Genomic DNA, 20,221 nt, shown 5'->3' with positions numbered 1-20,221 from the left:
TAGCCTCCACTCATTGTCAGACAGTGTTTGATAACTAAAATATCTCTCTCTATCTCTCTCTCTCTCTCTCTCTCTCTCTCTCTCTTTGCCAGTATCAGCCAGAGGAGGATGTCCTCCAGGAGAGTTTTTAATTAAATTTTTTATTTTTATACCACACAGTGGTATCGACTTTGGTATCGAGTATCGTGTACTTTTGGTGTTATCGGCACCGATTACTATATTTTTGGTATCGTGACATCCCTAGTCACTAATAATGACATATTTTGTGAGGTGGGAGGAAACCAGAGGAAATGTACACTGGGAGAACATGTGAAACTCCGACAGTCATTAACCCGATCTTAGGATCGAACCTAGACCCTGTGAGCCAGCAACAATATCCACTGCACCACCGTGTGTGTGTGTGTGTGTGTGGATTTATGTGTATGTATGTATGTGTATAATATATATAACAGATATTTTTTAAAAAGATTTGAAACCATGTTGTTGTTTCCTTTCATCACATCATATAGTTCTCTATATGAATGTATAATACAGGGTGTCCCAAAAGTCTCCATACACAGGGGACTATGTTTGCCAGGACCTCGTGGGTTGTGCCTTCGTCAGTGGATGTTCGTGGACATCCGTTTCTCGGTTGGTCCTCGACACTTCCAGTCTTTTTGAGTTTGTTAATAAGTTTGGCAACAGTGTCGTGTGTGTGATGTGCTTGCCTGTTTCCTGTGAAAGTTTCCCGATCCAGTCGTGAGAATGATTTCAATACGTACTTCTTTAGTCAATAGAATTCTTCAAGGCTATCTAAAAAAAAAATATACATAATATAAACGAAGTATGAAAAATTCTGAAAGTCATTTTGCTAAAAAGTGTTAATTTGCCCTATGTATGGAAACTTTTGGGACACCCTGTATAATGATGGGTTCCCTTTCGAGTCTGGTGTTCTTCCAAGTGTTGGGAGTTTTTTCTTTGCCATTGTTACCTCTGGCTGGATTGGTTATCTACTTCTACATTTGGATTTCTGTAAAGCTGCTTTGTGACAATGCAAATCGTTAAAAGCGCTATACAAATAAAATTTAACTATACCAATATCATGAATGACTTTGGGCATGGGACATAACATTTTCGACCGAAATCATCAATAAATTCCATGTGCTCCCACCCAGTCTGAGCTTAGGACACCTTGCATTGGTTTTCTTACATTGCCATCAGTCTGCATATTACAGCAGTGTCTTTAGCCTATTTTTTTAATTTACAGTTACAAGATGCACCTGGACTAATTTATATGTGCTACTTATTAAAGCGGATACTCCACTCTAATTTAAAGTCATGGTTATATTTGCTAGCTAAAATGTAGGCCTTTGCTTGTTTCATAATAAGACCAAAGAGGGAGTATTATTTTGATTACTCCCTCTGACTGTTAGTATGATGTTAACACCACGGGGCTTTTGGGAAATCTGGCCCACCAGTTTGGAGGAAATGCCAGTGATAAGCGCCAGTTTTACTTTGCTCTCTCAGCTCTGTCTCTATTACTCTCTCTTTTCCCCCGACTCATGTTTTTTTTTTCTTTTTTCTCTCTCACAGTTCGTCCCTGGCCTACTTCTTTCAGTTCATGTGTGTGTGTGTGTGTGTGTGTGTGTGTGTGTGTGTGTATATATATATATATATATATATATATATATATATAATTTCCATTTGAGAGCTCGGCCTTTTCTACTCAGTGAGTAGAAAACCCATATGCTCTGAGCCCATCATGAAATTTCTCTCTCTCTCTCTCTCTCTCTCTCTCTCTCTCCTTGCTCCTACTTCATCTAGTGTTGCCTTATTGCCAAATCCCCCATTTTTTTCTCAACAGTTTGTCTACTCTCCTCACAGAAGCTTCAGCAACATACTATTTCTCTTCTCTTTATTTTCCTTATCACTACTTCAGTCCATCAGCCAGTCCTCTACTGTCCAACTGTCTCTCTTTTCTCCTCTTGTAGACCTCCAGCTGCAGATGCTAATCTAAACCATGCAATTACAGCGCTGCCTTCGTTTCCCGGGGCCCGGCTGTGGCCAAGACTCAAACATTATTATTTCATTACAGAACTTCCCTGAACAGGCCTGAAGCAAACAGACAGTCAGAAAGATGCAGGGAGAGAGAGAGAGAGTAAGAGAGAGATAGAGAGAAGTGGAGACATCAGAGATGGAGGAACAATAAGGCTAAGCAGGACAGAACATAAACAGAGAGCAGAGTAAAAGAAAATAGCCGCTTGCTCATCTGTAGTGCAGCAGACGAGAGGGGGGTTTAACTGTTCTCAAAAGATCTTCAGTTATCCCCTCTCTGTTCCTCATTCTTCATATCCCATGCTATATGAGGAACATTATACAGTTGAGAACAATATACTGTACCTTTGCGTCAACATTTCATCATCTTATGTCTAAAAAAAGTTTAGTGATTAAAAATGTGCTGCTCTTTACTAAAGAAAAAGGTCTATTTGGTTATATGTAGAATTGTTCTGTAAGGAGATGTTTCTTTAACATTTACAGAAGGAGTCTCCAGCGTCAGCTCCTTGCAACAGTCTGTAAATGAGGGGAAAGCAGAGGATCACCTGTAGTAGCTGTCCATCTGTTCATCTGTCCATCCAAGATTCTCCTTAAGGCAATATCTCAAGAATGAGTGCTTGAATGTTTGTAGGATTTATGTGGAATTAAATAGTAACTAGCAGATGAACTGATTCGATTTGGGAATTTACCCAAATATGGTCAAAGTCACAGCAAGGTCAAATGTCTGAAATAGTTTTTCTTCCAACATTTCCTTTCTGTTTGTCATACAGAGATGATACTTACACACAAGTTCAGGAACTCAAGCCTCTTCTTGCTATCTAAGATAGTTTCCATTGGTCCATTTGTGCGTTTGTCCATGCATCTGTCTGTGATTCTTGTTAGCGCAATATCTCAAGAACAAGTGGTTGAATGTTTGTAGGATTTATATAGAATCATCGTTGTAACCAGCAGATGAACTGATTCGATTTGGGAATTTATCCAAATATGGTCAAAGTTACCGCAAGGTCAAATGACTGAAATAGTTTTTCTTCAGTCATTTCCTTCATGTTTTGAAGTATAGTGGAGTCCAAAAGTTTGAGAGCACTAGTGAAAATCCTTTTATTTTGCATTCCTTTTTTAAATTTAATACAAAAATTTTCATTACAAATGATATTATTGACAACAACTTGAATGAAACATAGACTACGTTTACATAGACTGCAATAATTAATTATGGACCTTATTCTGAATAAGACAATATTGTGATTAAGGTGTTTACATGAGTTGCTTTTGGAAGATTCCTTTCATGTTCAGGTTTTACATGTTATAGAACATAGATCGATTAACGTCACATGTCATTACGTCGCCAAGCCGTCCGACGTCCCTCCAGAATTTCACGTATCGACATACAGTTGGTCTTCGTTATGGTACCGTATACAGTTTTGGGTGTTTTTATTTAAATTTTTTACGAACGCTTCAAGTGCAGTTAATTATTTGTCATGCTATACGTGCAACTAGACGACTGCTTGAAGCCGTGGGCTGCGTCCCAAACTGCTTACTTACCTACTGTATAGTAGCCGAGATACATGTATTTCGCCTACTATATAGTAGGTAAATACGTGGTTTGGGACGCAGCCGTGCTCTCTAGTTTGCTATCAAACGGTTGAGCACTGCCGTGTGTGTACGTGTCCTGTCGCAAAATGCGGTGAAAACTCCCACACGACGTTAATAGTGTGATTAAGGTGTGTACATGTCTGTAATACATGTCCATAATGCGACAAAAACAGGAATACTCCATTTCTGTTTACTTCGAGTATGACTTTAGTTGGATTAAGGTAATTAAAAATGGCTGTTTACATGCTAGTTTCTTAATCAGAGTATCGTCTTAATCTGGTTAATATTGGATTATTGTTGTCCATGTAAACGTACTTATAGAGTCTTTGAAATATTTACATATTTGAAATATTTCAATATTTACGTACCAAATACTCAGAGTTTCTGAGTATTTAGTTCATCTCCTTTTTTTGCTGTAATGACAGTGTGCACTCGAGCCGGCATGGACTCCACACGTTTGTTTTAACTGCTTTGTACCAAAGGTCAGATTTTCCTCATGCCTAATCTCTTCTATTGAAACGTATTCAGATGTCACTGATGGATTTGTGCAAAACCTTATGATCCATTTTAGATCAAATCCATCCGTGTCATCTGAGCAGGTGTATCAATAGAAGAGATTAGGCATGAGGAAAATCTGACCTTTTGTACAAAGCAGTTAACTCGGTCAATATCACACATTTGCTTACATTTAAATATGGACCTAGAAATATTGCAGAATCAGATCTAAAATCCTTCTGTTTATCAATGTGGTCTCAGACTTTTGAACCCCACTGTATACCTAAAGGGTATTTCTTGCATACAAATTAGTAGCAAGAAAGACTTCTTTCTTGTAACTATGGTGGTGGAGACAGCCCCATCTACACCTTTGGTGTTGAGCTTGACTTGTTTTCATTTCAAGAGAGACAGAAATATATGGCTGGTGAAGGAACAACTCTCTCTATAGCTTCTATAAAGTAAGTGAAGCTAGTAACTAATGTGTTTCATGGACGCTCCACAATGTTAAATGTTACTAAAAATGGGTAAAAAGTGTGACGTATTGCTCTGTCATTCAAAAAATTGTGGAACGTCTGTGGTATAAGAGGAATAGAAGACTTCTGGACATCCTATATATGATGTATGTCATGTTTTATTCCTTACATACTGTGCTGTGTGTATTGATACACTCATGGCCATGTTGACTGTCGCAGACCGGTGTTGCGTCACGGTCACCACCTGAGTCTTGTCATCTTGACCCGTTGCATGCTCAGCTGCTTGAAGTCCTAATCCTGTTCAGAGTGTAAGCTTGGCCTGCTGTCCTCTCACCCCTCCACATGACCCCTCTTAGAGGATATTAGTCTAGCAGCTCTACAAAAGATCTCTAATGAGGTATTTTGGTTGGCTGCACTGCTTGGCTCATTAGCGAGTCATGTTGCGATCGCTACATCCAACACAGTCAGTATTTTAATTTGTTATTCAGGGTTTAAAGTGCTTTATATTGGCCATGCTTTGTTTAAATAAGCATTTAAAGAGGAAAGCTTATTCATTTCATCGCTCAGCTTAGGGATATATCTCCGATTCGGATTAACTTTAGATATTCGTTCGTGTTTTCTTCCTCCTCATCATTCTCTCTCTCTCTCTCTCTCTCTCTCTCTCTCTCTCTCTCAGGTACACTGGTCTAAGAGGAGTTGTGCGGGGAAGGCCGTCATGTTGACGGGGCAGCACGTCCCCTCAGACACAGAGGTGCAGCTTTATCACCGTGTCCTCCTCGAGCGGGGATACTGTGTCAAACAGGGTCGCTATGCTGAGACCAGTTCCACTTTCGGACACAATGGTGGAGGTGTGTACTGTATGTGTGTGGGTTTGTGAAGGATCTTACCCTCTTAAGGTCTCTGGTCACTATCTATCAAGCCTAGTAAGAGTCTAAGCTGAGTCTTGAATGGGGTCCCTGTGAATTGCCTTGAAACGCACAGTGTTATTAGATGTGTTGATGTAATTTCCACTGAAACAGGAAGTCAGGGCAAGACATAGAGTAGCCCCTCCCCCTTTTTAAATAGCCAATAGCGTTTAGCTTACCTCACAGCCCGGGAGAAGCCGTACTTGACAGGTAGTACCATGGAAAAATACCTGTTACAAAGCCACGAGCTGGCACAAATATCTCCTTATTCAAAGTGAACGAATTCAAGCTATTTCCTTCTTAAAAACTGAATAAAACACGCGTTCAAACAGCCAAAGACACATTTACGACCCATGATTGCTGATACTATTTCTCTCGCTCAACAACGGCAACTTCAGCAAGATGATTTTTAATGCTCTCTTCAGATTCTAGAGAGCATTTGATTGGACAGAAAGTCTGATGAGAAGCTGAAGTGCAGAATGATGTCATCAAAATTCTTAATCCATATTGGTGGTAGAGAGAGACTAAATTTTGAATGCATATTTCTTCTAAAAATGAATTTGGTCATTGGTTTGGAGCACACCAGCTTATAAATAACCGTAAGGCTGACACATTCGTGCTAAAATCCATGAAAGTTTCATTTTGAGTTCATGGGGACTTTAAACATTCTGTTTGGGTTTTCTTTTTTGGGGAGGAGTCAATAATATAGAATATTCAAATTTTTGAGAATGTCTTAAAAATCGTATTATAAATGATCATACAAGATCTACTAACCAGGGAGGGTGAAGGCTAACACGTCCCTCCTCCAAAACACATGAAGCCAACCAACAGCATCTTTCCGCACTGCTGCTCATGCGGCGTCACAGAGCAGCATAACACACTCGGAGGAAAGCTCTGTCTGCCCTCTTCCGCGTACATGAGCTCACAGATGCTCCTCTGATTGACAGGTGAGAGCGAGAACATGCAATCACTCTTACTCAGATAGCACGGCCAATTTCACTCCATTGGCTCCTGGTCACGGATAGCTATGTCATCATCAGGATTCAAACCTGTGAAGTCCTGGCGATTGGACGTACACTTTTCTGTTGCACCAAAATAATCCACCTGAGGGCAGTGTAGTTAATTATATCCTGCATTTGAAGACACTGAAAAAAAAATCTCTGTAGCAAGACAAGTGAGTAATGTAAAATAAATATTAAAGGTGCAATAGTCAGTTAGTCAGGTAATGTGAAAGATGACTACTACAAGTGTATTATTTATTTATTTATTAATTTATTTATTTTTGGTCACTTTAGCTGTCCGAACATCATATACAGTGAGTCATGTGAGCGTATTTCTGTACGATACAGGACAGAAATACAGAACGTAGTCCCGAAGGAAGAAATGAGAAATAAAAAGGACATTTAGTGCTTGTTTTGGTCAAGAATTCATTGTTTATTAGTAGAATAAAGATGAAAGGATCACTGAAGAATAGGGTTATGCATATGAGTTGACCTCTGCTGACCTCTGCTGCTCTCCTACATAAACACCCACACACGCATCGGCATGCAAACACACACACACACACAAACATTCAAAGCTGTAATTTGTGGCATGTTTGCTATAGGGTGTAGTAGAGCTACAAAAAAGTCGCAACAAAGAAAAGGAGGTAAAAAAAATTCCAATATTTCTGGAGCTGACTGTATAATCTGTGTATTATAATATTTAAATAATCCTGCCTCAAATATGTACTGTTGATTGGTATGATCAGACTGATGTAATGACAGTTTGTGGGAGTGTGTGTGTGTGTGTGTGTGTGTGTGTGTGTGTGTGTGTGAGGCTCAGAGCAGGTGTGTATTCAGTGTTTACTACAGTATGCCCGGTATTTATTGTATGTTTAACTCAGAAGAAGGCCATAAGCAGCTGCCTGCCAGACCGACAGTTCGGCTGGCTGATCACATGCTAGTCACACACGCGCACACACACACACACACACACACACACACACTGAAGCACAAAACACACCAGCACTACTGAGGAAATACCTCAGCTGTAGAAATGACCTCTCTGTCTTTAGAAAGTGACAGAAAATGTGGCGTGTGTTTGAATGTGTGGAGGTTTAAAAGTACGGTGTGTTGTTCGTTAAAAAAAGGAAAAAGGTAGTCATTAGCAAATTGCTGTGGTTTAAGAGTAATAAAACACATTGGCACATGTTATTATTGGAAAATAAAAAAACTTTAAGCGATTACTTTAACTCCAGTTCGCTCTGAACCGCATCACACCACCCTATTGTTGATTATTTTCATACGATAGCGCACACACAATATCTTTGAGATATTTATATAAGATTTATAAGATTTAATATAGGAGTTTATTAGTGCAGATTTCCGACAATGCCCTCAGGTCTTGCACAGTACTTCCTGTCATTCAGAACACACACACACACACACACACACACACAACTGTGCCTGGATTCAACACTACACACAGCCCATTTCCTCCAGCTCTGCTAGCCACCACAATTACTCCCAGATGTGTCTCTTTTCAATCCCTTACACTTTCCCACATCTTAAACCAGTAGATTTTTGACATTTATCTTCTCTGTGTTCGTTTGAGTCTCTAAGCTTGATCACGAATGTATTATCTATTGGAAATCCAGGTATTTTCCATGCTAAATTGCCAACAGGGATTAGGAGGTCAGCATGGGATTCTGGGTAACCCCACTCTGACTTTTCCTTGTGTTTACAGGTTTGCTACAGCAAGTTAATTAGGAACATAAGGTCCTGTGCTTTAAACGGTGGATTGAACACTAAGTCTATGACCATAAAGAATTTGACCGCTTACATTCTGCCATTATTTGTTGCTGTAAGCTTATATAATCTACTTTTATTGCCCTGTTGAGGTCTATAAAATCACATTTTTACTCTGAAGCTTAGCCTCTCTCGCATATTTCCGTCTTATTTTCTCCCTCTCATTTCATTATTCTCACATCCTCTCTATCCACAGATGGTCGGGAATGGTCTCTCTTGATATGTCTCAAAGGAACGGAAAAAAGTTGCCTCCGAAAAATCAACTTTGCCCATTCTCAGCCATTCCAGAGGGTAAGAAAGCCACTTGTACACATCGCACTTAGCCTCAGAATGTAGTACAGTATGATATAAAAGCAGTTTCATGAAATTGAACTTCTTCCTGTTTTGTGTTGTTTGGAAATGCATGTGAAATCAGATCTAGCCAAGAGATTGGGAGTCAGAAATATTTATAGAGAAGGCAGACCTCAGCGTGGCTCAAACCCAGAGCTGCGAAAGAGCACTCCTTCATGCTGTGATCTCAGCTCCCTGTCCAAATAAATCATCCAAATAAAGCCAATATACAGTTAATATATCTTACCGTGCTACTGTAACCAAGCAGACGAGCCAATTATATCTTTAACTACATCCACGCACAACTGTTGTTTACTGGCTCAAGTATTAGTGGACAACAGACCCTCAGGTTCTCAGATTATTATAGAACATGCCTTTTTTTTTTTTTTTTGATCATAGAATTTTTATTGGAAATTTGCATTTTACACATTATAACACCACACCCAACAACCCCAACAAAACAACCACAGCCAAAACCAAAAGAAAGGGGGAAACAAAAAACAATTCAAAGAAAAAAACAACAAAACAACAACAAAAAAAGGTAAGATGATTAGAATGTACCGTCTACCTCTCCTCAATCCACCTCCAGGGTGCGTACATCATTGAAGTAGGTAATAAATTGTTGCCATTTTCCCAAAAATGAGTCACCCCTGCCTCTCATGTTGTACTTGATTTTTTCAAGTTTTAAAAAGAACATTAAGTCTTTAAGCCAGACTGATATAGAGGGGGGTTGTGGAAAGGTCCAAGACAACAATATTCTGTGCCGAGCAAGTAACGATGCAAAGGCCACAACACTAGCTTGTTTATGGTTCAGAGGCTGATGCTGAGATGAAACACCAAAGATGGCAATTAAAGGACAGACATCCAATTTGATTTTAAGAACATCAGACATAGTTTCAAAGAAACAGTTCCAAAAGTTCTGCAGTTTGGGACAGAGTGCAAACATATGACTCAGGATACAGGGCGAAAGTTTGCATTTTTCACACATGTCAGGAACATTGGGATATATTTTAGACAGTTTACTCTTAGAGATGTGAGCTCTGTGGACCACTTTAAATTGTATGAAACTAAGTCTAGGACAGGACGTGGTGGTACGTATATTATTTAACGCTCTGCCCCTGTAATCATCCTCAAGCTCCAGGCCCAATTCCTCTTCCCAAGCACTAATTTTTTTTGATATTGTAAAAATCGTCCTGTGACCAGATTGTTGCATATATCCGTGAGATAATGCCACCTTTATAAGGATTCAGCTTGAACACCTCTTCCCATGCAGACTTTGTAGGTAAGGAGGGAAAACCAGCGAATTGGGAGGAGACACAATGCCTAATTTGAAAGAAATGGAATAGGTGAGACGGAGGCAGACTGAATGACGAGGACAACTCAGAAAAGTTTGCAAACACATTATTAATGAAAAGATCCTCAAAGCATTTCAGACCCTTCTTTTCCCAGTAAGAGAATGTGGAATCTGTAAAGCAGGAGGGAAAGAGGTGGTTATTACATGTCATTTTAAACCATACAATAATCTATGTAGAAAAATAAGTGGCTTAAAATGGCCTAGGAACACCTCTGTATCCATAAATAACTTTACATCGCTAACATTAGCAAATTTACTGTAGCTAGCTGGCTAGCTAACTCTCAGTACACTCAGGTCTTGCGTTTTTTTTTCACAGGTAGACTATGGAATTAAATTTGTGCCGAACGTATTGAACGTAACATTTCAAGAAACAAACAAAAATATACAAGGAGAGAGAAGAAAAACACTCTGAAGCTAAAAACAGTGAACTGAATGGCAAAAATAAACAGCGTTCTTGATGAACAATTTTCTACGCTTCGTTTTCACTAATCAGGGTTTATGAATACGCTGCCAGAGGTTTCATTTACACTTCCAAATTTTTGTTTGTACTCCATTCTGGCACATAACTCACATGTGGGGGGGCTTAACAGCAGTTGACTCTCATTGGCTAGTGAGAGTTGGATCGACAGCTCCCTGACCTGGAAGTAGAGACTTCAGTGTCGTGAATTTTGGAGAGCGTTCTGGATGCAGTTCTCTGTATACTTATAGTGTTTGTACTTTGTAGTGGAAATGACTTTTTTACTTATTCAGTACAGTATATTAGTTCATAATTAATATTTGAGGTTTGGGTAGCCTCATATAACTATTTTTTCAAGATAAGCATCTATCAGCATCACATAAATATATATAAATAAAACTAGTTTCACTCTGGCCATGTTTTACATTTACACATTTGAATGGCCATGTAATATGAAGCAATGCGATAAAATGAAATAAAAAATTTCCATATATGGCCATGGGCATTGTTTCGACTCAGGACAGCTGTCATTTGCTGCTATTATCAAGCAACTGTTTGACAGTGTACACAACAGCACTACTCTCGCTGAGAGTAGGCTAATGATTGAGAGGCAGGAATTTGGCCAATATTTGCGGCAAGCCTTTTATAATCGACCAATCAGTGTGCGAGGAGGCGGGAATTAAAGAGAGGGGTTAAAGCAATGCAAATATGTGCACACATGATGCAGTGTTAGACCATAAGCACATCATAATGAAACTAAAGCTGAATTCCAGACATTTTCTCAAAATTAGAAATCCCGGCTAGACTCTTTTTTTAAGGTCCAAAAAAGAGGACGTATGGTCACCCTACTGTTATAGAATAAAAGTCAGTGATAGGGTGGAGTGATGTGTCCCGATGTAAAGTGGAATAACCGTCCTCTTGTACAGCAATTTGCCCAAGATTGCAATCTTTTTTCTTTTTTTTTTTGGTCATAACATAATTTTTATGCATTTATTGTTACATTTAATGTTGTGGGAAGTCCAACCTTCTCAGAAAAGATTCCTCTATTTTCTCTTTCTTCAAGTTAATATGATCAAAAAAAAATGCAACCTGGGCAAAGTTGTCTGTCCTGAAGACTTTCTCATAGTGGGGAAACTTGACCATTACAAACCACTGACACTGGAGACTCCTTCTGATTAACAAAATGAAAGATTATTATTATTTTTTTTACATGTTTATTATTACGCTTAGATTATGTGTAGCATTTAATGTGTCGGTGTAAAACAATACATATTAGAACAAGCGCGTTCAATTACAGCGAGCACTATAGTCTAGGCTTTGCTGTATTGAAAATTATTCAACACCTTCTGACTAATCAGATTTGAGAATTATTTTATTTTATTATTTTAATACCTTATTTTAAACCTACAGCCTAGTGATGTTTGTTAGTATTTAAATAACGGTCCTGTCTCTTCTTAGGTCAACATTATACCAGCGTTTGTTGGGGCTTTCATGGACATGGGCGGAGTCTGTCGATTTCTACTGGACAGCCGTTTGTCAGGTGGGTGAATGTGTTTAATGTGACCGTGTCAATCTGCATTCAGGTGTTGACGATGTGAAAAGTTTCATATCTGACGTAACCCAGAGTGTTAATGATTCCAACATAGAAGAGGTAAAATCGTTCAATATAGCAATCAAAATGTAATAAGCCAATCTTTATTAGGAATAATATTTAGACTGTGTGTGTGTGTGTGTGTGTGTGTGTGTGTGTGTGTGTCTCACAGATGCAGACTTCCAATTAAGCATTTGTGGAGCCTAGAGCTCTGCTGTAATTACTGAGAAATTTCAGCATCTTAGATGATATTTACCCAGACGTCCTTGCCACAGTAACTGTTTAAGAGGGCAAATATACAATTCAAATGCCAGATAATCTTTATAATGGCCCATTAAACCTGTCTTATAATATACATCCATAATTAAAGGCTCATCTTTTTTTTCTAAATAAGCAGAACAGCTTATAAAAAGCTGCCATTCAGGGAAGGTCTTTGAAGATCATGATGCCTGTTTGCATTTGATTCTTCAAGCTAATTATGGCTATCAGTGCTGGATGAAGATAACTGCTTGTCCATTTCAAGAGAGTAGTGATTGATTTTGCCGCTTGGTCCACGGCTGTGTAGCCGTGCTGTTCCTTGTGAAAGAGGGTTATTGTCTCCAGGTCTGGAACAATATTGTCTTTCCTCTTGGCATGCCTCCCACACAAATGATGGCCGATCGAGTCCTGGTTGTTTGAAGGGGCAGCTGGGAAAGGTTGTGTCCTTTTCATGATAACATCTGAAGGCATGGAACACACACAAACACTCACGAGGTAACTGTTTAGTCAGTGCTAGGGCTGAATGCAGTTATAGCGCTGCTCTCACGTTCAAGTGTTTTATGAAGATATTTATGGTTTTTCCATGAAATGGGGCCACTGTTTTTCCAAGGCTTGTGGCGAGAAAATATTTGAGTACTATATCTTGTAGAGTGCTGTTCAGTAGGTGTAGTTTATATTTGTCATATATTAACGTCTGGTTGTAAGTGGAGACAGCCTCTTTACGCTGAACACGATGTGCTGATGGAAGAAAGATTTCATACACATATACAGAGTGATGATGCGTTTGTTATGCTCATGAATACCTTAACTCATTTACACATCATCACATACTTCCAGAAGCAGCACAGCTAGCTCCATCTATATGAGGCCGGTTGTGGTTATTATAAAGATGTCTGAAAAATCGGGAAGCAATGAGAGTAAAACTACATATAATTAATTTTTTATGCTCTACATGTTCTTCAGCCTTACGCTCTATGCATTTTCTCAGTTGCTGGATCATGTTTTTGCGGATTTTGCTCAACATATTTGGACCAAGACATTTACTCAACATATTGCTTCCCATTGGTTCCTGACTTTGCGGATTATTATTTTCGGTTTACTTTGCATTATACTTGATCAGGACATCTTTGCACACATTATTGGCAAACCTCACGAACATTGGAAATGTTCTAGAAGGCTGTTTTCACACTTGGCCCAAATACATGAGTCTGGGCTTATTTCCATGCTGGAATTTTAAACAGGAAGTGACATGACAGATTGAACCAAATCACAATATTAAATGTGCAGCCCACGCACTGGATCACTTCCACAAATGACCCTGGGTTCACTCAAGGTGGACCCCAGACCACTGTTGGATCAAAGGAACTGCTCCTAGGCTGTTGAGCAAACAAAATTTTTGTTTAAATAATGTCTTGTCTGTAAGAAAGCAAAACTGTGGAAACGCTTTCCAGATTTAGGCTTCATTAGTCCTTTTGTCATTCTCACCAGAGACCGAGTGACCAAGTGGACAAAGAACTGACGATGCCAAGCATAAAACTTTTCAGTCTTTTCACAAAGACTTCATATTCAAAATGAGTTAACATCCTGCCAAATAGAGATGCACTCTATCTACTCTTTTCACCCAGAAGCCACAGACATCATTGTTGGTGACATCAATCATACTGACTCTCAAAAAGACTCCCTAACCAAACACTGGAGTGTAGGGTTCAAATCCAGTCAAAGAGAAGCTGTCATGGCAGCAAGGCTGCTAAAACAATTACAATCTGCAAATCTTGGCTCATGGAATTTAGACAATTACTGACTACAAGACCAAAATTAATAGTGTCCCGGCTGCTATGTTGCCTGCTTCTGGATGACCTTTTATTCCCAGTTTGGAGCAATGTGGAATCAGTCAGCTACTCATTCTGTCCAAGGATTATATGAGGAAAATACTGACTAGAACAGACATGCAGAAAGCTCTACTGGTCCAGATGGCACAACAGCATGTGTATTTAGAGTTTGTGCCTTTCAGTTGGCCACCATCTTTACTACATGACCAACCCAGACTACTTCATCTTTAGTACTACAGCTACCGTCCTAGAGCCTAAGAAATCCACAACCACATGCTTATAATAATAACTATCACTATCACACAGTAACAATCACTCCAATCAAAATGCACAATAGGGTTATAATGTAATGAAAAAACCCAGAAATAAAAATGCTGTTGATGTCAGCATGGTGTGTGAGTTCTGACTTCTGGTTCCTTGACCTCAGCATCATCACCCGAGTTTGTAATTGGTCTCAAAGATGTGTGTGGGACTGTTTTTCTTTAATCCCGCTCACACAGATATTATTTTTGTTAGTGCCTTCTTGTGATATTTTGTAATGAATTTAGTTCTCAAAATATAAACAGCCTAGTAGCCTAGTTTAAACCACCAGGACCCTGATTAGGCAGTCACAGGGATGAATAAATTAACACTGTAAATGCATTTTGTTGCATCCTGCAGGATTCCAAATCCTGATGGACAACTCTAGTCACAACCAGATGATCTGTGAACCTCTCTGGCAAGCTTTCATATCTGTAGCTGTATATGTTTCGAAAACATTATCAGAATAATATAATGTTTCTACCAAGCCCAAAAGAACCCATGTCACACCCCTCTTCATCTCCCTCCACTGGCGTCCTGTAGCTGCCCGAATCAAATTTAAGACCTTGATGTTCATGTACAAGACTTTGTCTGAAACAGCACCCCTCTACCTCAACACTCTCCTTGAGGTTTATGTTCCCTCACGCAACCTGCAATCAGTTACCATCCGACAGCTGGTGGTGCCTACTCAGCAAGGCATGAGGTCTCTTTCCAGAACCTTCAAAATGACTGTCTCTCAGTAGTTGAATGAACTTCCAACCTCAATCCGGACAGCAGAATCTGTCACTATCTTCAAAAACCGGCTAAATATCCACCTCTTCCGTGACTCTCTACTTACACTGGCTCTTACACCTCTACTCTCTGCACTTTGCTCCTCTAGAACTTCATTAAAATCTTGTATGGTAGCACTACTTGTATTGTTCTCCGCTTGATCTATCGCTTGCTTGTATTTCCTCATTTGTAAGTCGCTTTGGATAAAACCGTCTGCTAAATGAATAAATGTATAATGTACAATAAGGTATTTGTATTCAGTTACATCCCTAATGCACACTGGACCGATGTTGTTTTGTCTGCAGAGCAAAGTAATCCAGAACTAACACACAGCACTAACACATCTGTAGAAAAGACCGTCTATGTAAGAATGCTGTTTAACAACTTCAACCCAACATTTAACACCATTGTCCCCGCATAGCTAGTGCTGCATGTCTGAAATCTCGGTCTAGACAACACACTCTGCAAACGGATGTGGAATTTTATCACTGGCAGACCCCAGTCTGTTAAGCTAGGAGAGTATACTCCAGTCACACTCAGACTAAACACCAATAATTTATAGTCTGGATAACCACAGTTGGTCCCAAAACTGAATCAAATTCCATGATTAACCTTCCAGACGACATGACAGTCAGAGGCCAAATTATTGCACTCTTAGGGGCAGTGGTGGCTTGGCGGTTAAGGCTCTGGGTTACTCATTGGATGGTCTGGGGTTCAAGCCCCAGCACTGCCAAGCTGCCACTGATGAGCCCTTGAGCAAGTCCCTTAACCCTCCCTGCTCCAGGGGCGCTGTATCATGACTGACCCTGCACTCTGACCTGTGAAGAAATGTGTATGTGAAGAAAAGAATTTCACTGTGCATGTGTATATGTGATTAATAAATACTCATTATCATTACCATTAGGAAAAAGGATCCATCTAGCACCCTAATTGGTTTCCCCTTAAGGTTCTTCATACAAGAGAGGTGTTCCCTTTCAGAAAGGCATGCAAGTGAAACTGTTTTGCTGCCTAAAGAAGAAGTGAGGAAATACCTGACTAGGGCACAAAGTTGCTGGTCCAGATTGTACCATAGGATGTATACTCAGAGTTTTGGCCATTCAGTTGGCCACCATCTTTAGCACATGACCTAACCAGGCTAAAAAAATTTGAGATCCTAGCCTTCCAAAGAAACTTCGAGGGACCCTTTTTCATAGAGTAGAGTGAAGCCGAGAACATACACTCTTTAGACTCTAAAAGATCTGCAGAATTAAGAACACACTGACCAGCTGCATTGTGGTTTTCTATGGCAATTTCATTCTTAGTGGTAAAAATAGCCCAAGTCATCACTCACCCACCCAGACAGGATATCTACAATAAGAGATTTGTGAGGAAAGACCAAAGCATAATCTTAAATCACACCTTAGCCAAGGTCTCCATGACCCCCTGCCATCTGAAATGCTGTACCAGAACATCCCATCCCTGACTTCTATGGAATTACAGGGTCTTTTCTGCGAGAGAACCAGAGGCCTCAGATTTGGAGGTGCTGATTATGAGGTTATGAGTTTAATTCCCAGTACTCCACTGCTGGGCCTTGAGCAAGGCTCTTAACCCTCAACTGCTAGGTTGTATAAATGTAAGTCGCTCTGGATAAGGGCGACTGCCAAATGCCATCATTGTAAAATGAAGGTGGCAACAGTTCTTCTTTTAGACCTGAAATCTGTCAATATATGTGAAAAGGAATAACTGCTGATGCAAAGATAAAAATTTCTAACTCACTTTCCATTTCTGTTTTTTTCATTTTCAGGTATGCCATTACCCATAATTCCATCTGCCTGCACCTTGTCTGGACCAGAGCTGGGAGGAAGTGCTCATCACACTAAACATATCTGGTTAGAGCCCTCAAGTATTTTGAACAAAGACATAGTTTCAAGTTTCACTCATTTTTTTAAATAAACATCCCTATCTCTCTCTGCTCTTGCGTCTATTAGGAGCCAAGTTGGCCAGTCAGACTCCCCAGCCAATCATGGTCTAGTAGCCTTAATGAATGTATATGTCTTGGTCACATCAGCGATGCCCTTCACTGCATTCCTGCATCGCACAGGCTTGGTCAGGACTCATCTGGACAAACACGGTCATATTACTAAGGTAAAGTAGCTTCCTTATCTGTTTAGCCTGTCATCCTGCTACGTCATGTCAAGAGTTACACAATAAAAATTAAATAAAATAAAACTAAGGAGAAAACTGCAGAGATCTGAATGAAAAGCTATCACTCATTTAGTGTTCTTAAAAATATTTCATGGGTGTTTGATTGGGTATTATATGTCACATCATCATGCGATCTTATTCAACAGAATTCCAAAAAAGTTGGGACACTATGTAAAATGTAAAGAAAAAGAGAATACAATGATTTACAAATCTCATGAACCCATATGTTATTCACAATAGAACATAGAAAACATATCAAATGTTTAAACTGAGGAAATGTACCATTTTAAGGAATTTGATGGCAGCAACACGTCTCAAAAAAGTTGGAACGGGGCAACAAAAGGCTGGAAAAGTAAGTGTTACTAAAAAGAAACAGCTGGAGGTTAATTAGCAACAGGTCAGTAATATGATTGGGTATAAAAAGAGTATCTTAGAAAGGCAGAGTCTCTCAGAAATAAAGATGGACAGAGGTTCATCAATCTGTGAAAAACTGCATCTACAATTTGTAGAACAATTTCAGAATAATGTTCCTCAACGGAAAACATAAAAAACAATGAATATCTCATCATCTACAGTACATAATATCATCAACAGATTCAGAAAATGATATATATATATTTTAAATATGTGTGTGTGTGTATATATATGTATATATATACATATATATATATATATATATATATATATATATATATATATATTTTTTGCGCTTATATAGCCAGTTGAATAGGACATTCAAGTTTATTTTTATATAATTAAATGTGTTGAAAGAAATGTTTTATAAATAGGTTAACTTCAGCAAAACCTGTATGTAGTGGTTGATTTAATTAGTATTTATGTTCAATGCTCATTGGTTCTGGTTGGGAGTTCCTACTAATTGTTGTAGGTGGGGCTTTAATTAGTGGCACAACGTAGGACGATGCAGTTCTTCTCCTTTAAGCGTCCGTGCTTAGATGCATTGTGTATGCAGACGGGGAAGCAGGGGGATGAGACAGTAGGCCTTCCGATGTGTGTATACTAATCTTGCCTCACGCTACTTTTGTTAAAGGAATAATTCCAGTGTTTGAATCATCTCATCTGTGGTGTGGTCGTGCCTTTATGATGTCCAGAGGTTATAACTTGAAATCCGCTACACTTACACTCCTTATTACACTGGCCTACACACAGACAACCCAAGGACTTGCACCATTTGTTTCCTTTGTTTCCAAAGGAAGGAAGTTGAGGGCAGCTGCTTCAGTGGCTGCCACCAACAGCAAAAGTGAGAAAACCTCCAGCGTATATTTAGAAATTATGGGTTTATTACAAGGCATTTTTGTGTTTATGAATGGTTAGAAATATATTTTTCGGATTTGATTAAAGACTGAAACAGAGTGGCTTTGGAAGAAGGTGCATTTCAGGATGGAGTTAACACTTGGCATGGGATGCTCCTTAGATTTACTGGTGATTGTAGGAGGATTTAAGGAGGATTTTTAAGGAGGAGAGAGGGAAATTGTGTGTCTGTGTGTGTTGGGGGAAAAGATAGAGACTGGAGATTATTTATGGCGCATCACTCCAAACCATCTAGGAAACCACTGATGCAATGGAGAAAAAGCAATACGTTGAAAGCATTTAAAACAAATTATTCTTTACTTCACAAGGATCTATAGGGTTGGTGTTTCTGTGTGTTTGTGTATTTGTGTTGGTGTGTTAATGCCTTTCATTTGTGTGTGTATGCGTATTTGTATGCACGCTCACTAGTTTATCTGTGGGTTATTCAGAAGTCAGTACTCTCGAAGTGTGTGCGTGGGAAAACAAGCGAGCCAGCACATCTCATCTACATCTCGATGAATCTCAGCCAAACTTTTTACACACTGCTGCCGCCTACTGAGATGATTGAGTCATTACCAAGTTTCTGAAGTGTTTGACGTTTGCTTTCACAACACATAATGTACAACTGACTGGTTTCTCTGCACGATTGTCTCTCATGCTTGCTCAAGTATGCATTTCTGATATTGCCAAGTGTTCATTTGATTGAAATTAAAATTGGCCCATTTATCATACTGTGCTTAATTGGGATGCAAAATGCATAGTTTAAATGTTATTATGGTATTCCGACTCATCTCTGCATCCTGATCAGTTGATCATGCTGCCTTACATAAGCTTACATGCCTTTCATTCACATAGATTTAGTCGTTCAGAATTTCTTAAACCTCCAGGAACTATCATTGGGTCCAATTTTACGTTCCTCACTCTCTTAACTACACATTTTCCTATTAATTTTAATGTAGAGACTGAATAGTATGCTTTACGATGATGAATTGAACAATAAACCGTCTCTTCAGTGATTTAAGATATTCAGAGATGTATATTTCGTCATATTTAACTGTCTACATAGGCATTTGTAGCATGACATGTTTACACTGTTTAAGAGTATAGTCTAGTAGAAAGTAAGCAATAAAACACTTAGGGATGCGCTGTTATAGGAAAATAAAAGACGACCGGGTTTGATGATGCAACCTGACGCAAGGCAAAGTTACTGTTTCCACCCCACAGTTGCTAATTTTCCAATAACAGTTTTATTCCTTGTATACTACAGCCAAGGATTACATTTCTATTTGCTAAAGAACGATGTGGTGGTATACCTTTTTAAAAATCCATTTCTAGTTATGTTTATTTACTGTTGTTGAAGATCTACGAAACATGTTATTACGTGTGTTATAATATCAATAAGCATTCATTCCCCATATGCAGCTAGCTAGCCGTAACTGTTTGTACCTGTAATGGGTCCTGTTAGTCCCGGTGCTGAACTGGAATCTCTGGTACTAGACTGGTGGCCAATGGAAAACAGACAGTTATAGTGCCAAACATTCTGGTGCCTT

At 39.2% G+C, this 20,221-nt stretch overlaps 1 protein-coding gene across 5 annotated transcripts in view; it reads left to right on the top strand.

Moving 5' to 3' along the window:
- cped1 (cadherin-like and PC-esterase domain containing 1) overlaps positions 1-20,221 on the top strand; it is an 80,931-nt gene that overhangs the window by 10,892 nt on the left and 49,818 nt on the right. For all 5 annotated transcript variants that reach the window (XR_008388524.1, XR_008388525.1, XR_008388523.1 and 2 more), the window contains exons 2-6: positions 5,272-5,443; positions 8,486-8,580; positions 11,889-11,970; positions 16,963-17,047; positions 17,147-17,303. Coding sequence is in view for 2 of the 5 variants with exons in the window: in XM_053649947.1 (XP_053505922.1) it covers positions 5,272-5,443; positions 8,486-8,580; positions 11,889-11,970; positions 16,963-17,047; positions 17,147-17,303 (591 nt within the window). In the remaining 3 variants the exon portion in view is untranslated. The remainder of the gene's footprint in view (positions 1-5,271; positions 5,444-8,485; positions 8,581-11,888; positions 11,971-16,962; positions 17,048-17,146; positions 17,304-20,221) is intronic.

This window comes from Ictalurus furcatus, chromosome 19, assembly GCF_023375685.1.
Source record: "Ictalurus furcatus strain D&B chromosome 19, Billie_1.0, whole genome shotgun sequence".
Classification (NCBI taxonomy): Eukaryota; Metazoa; Chordata; class Actinopteri; order Siluriformes; family Ictaluridae; genus Ictalurus; species Ictalurus furcatus.
This window is presented reverse-complemented; position numbering and strand designations above follow the sequence as displayed.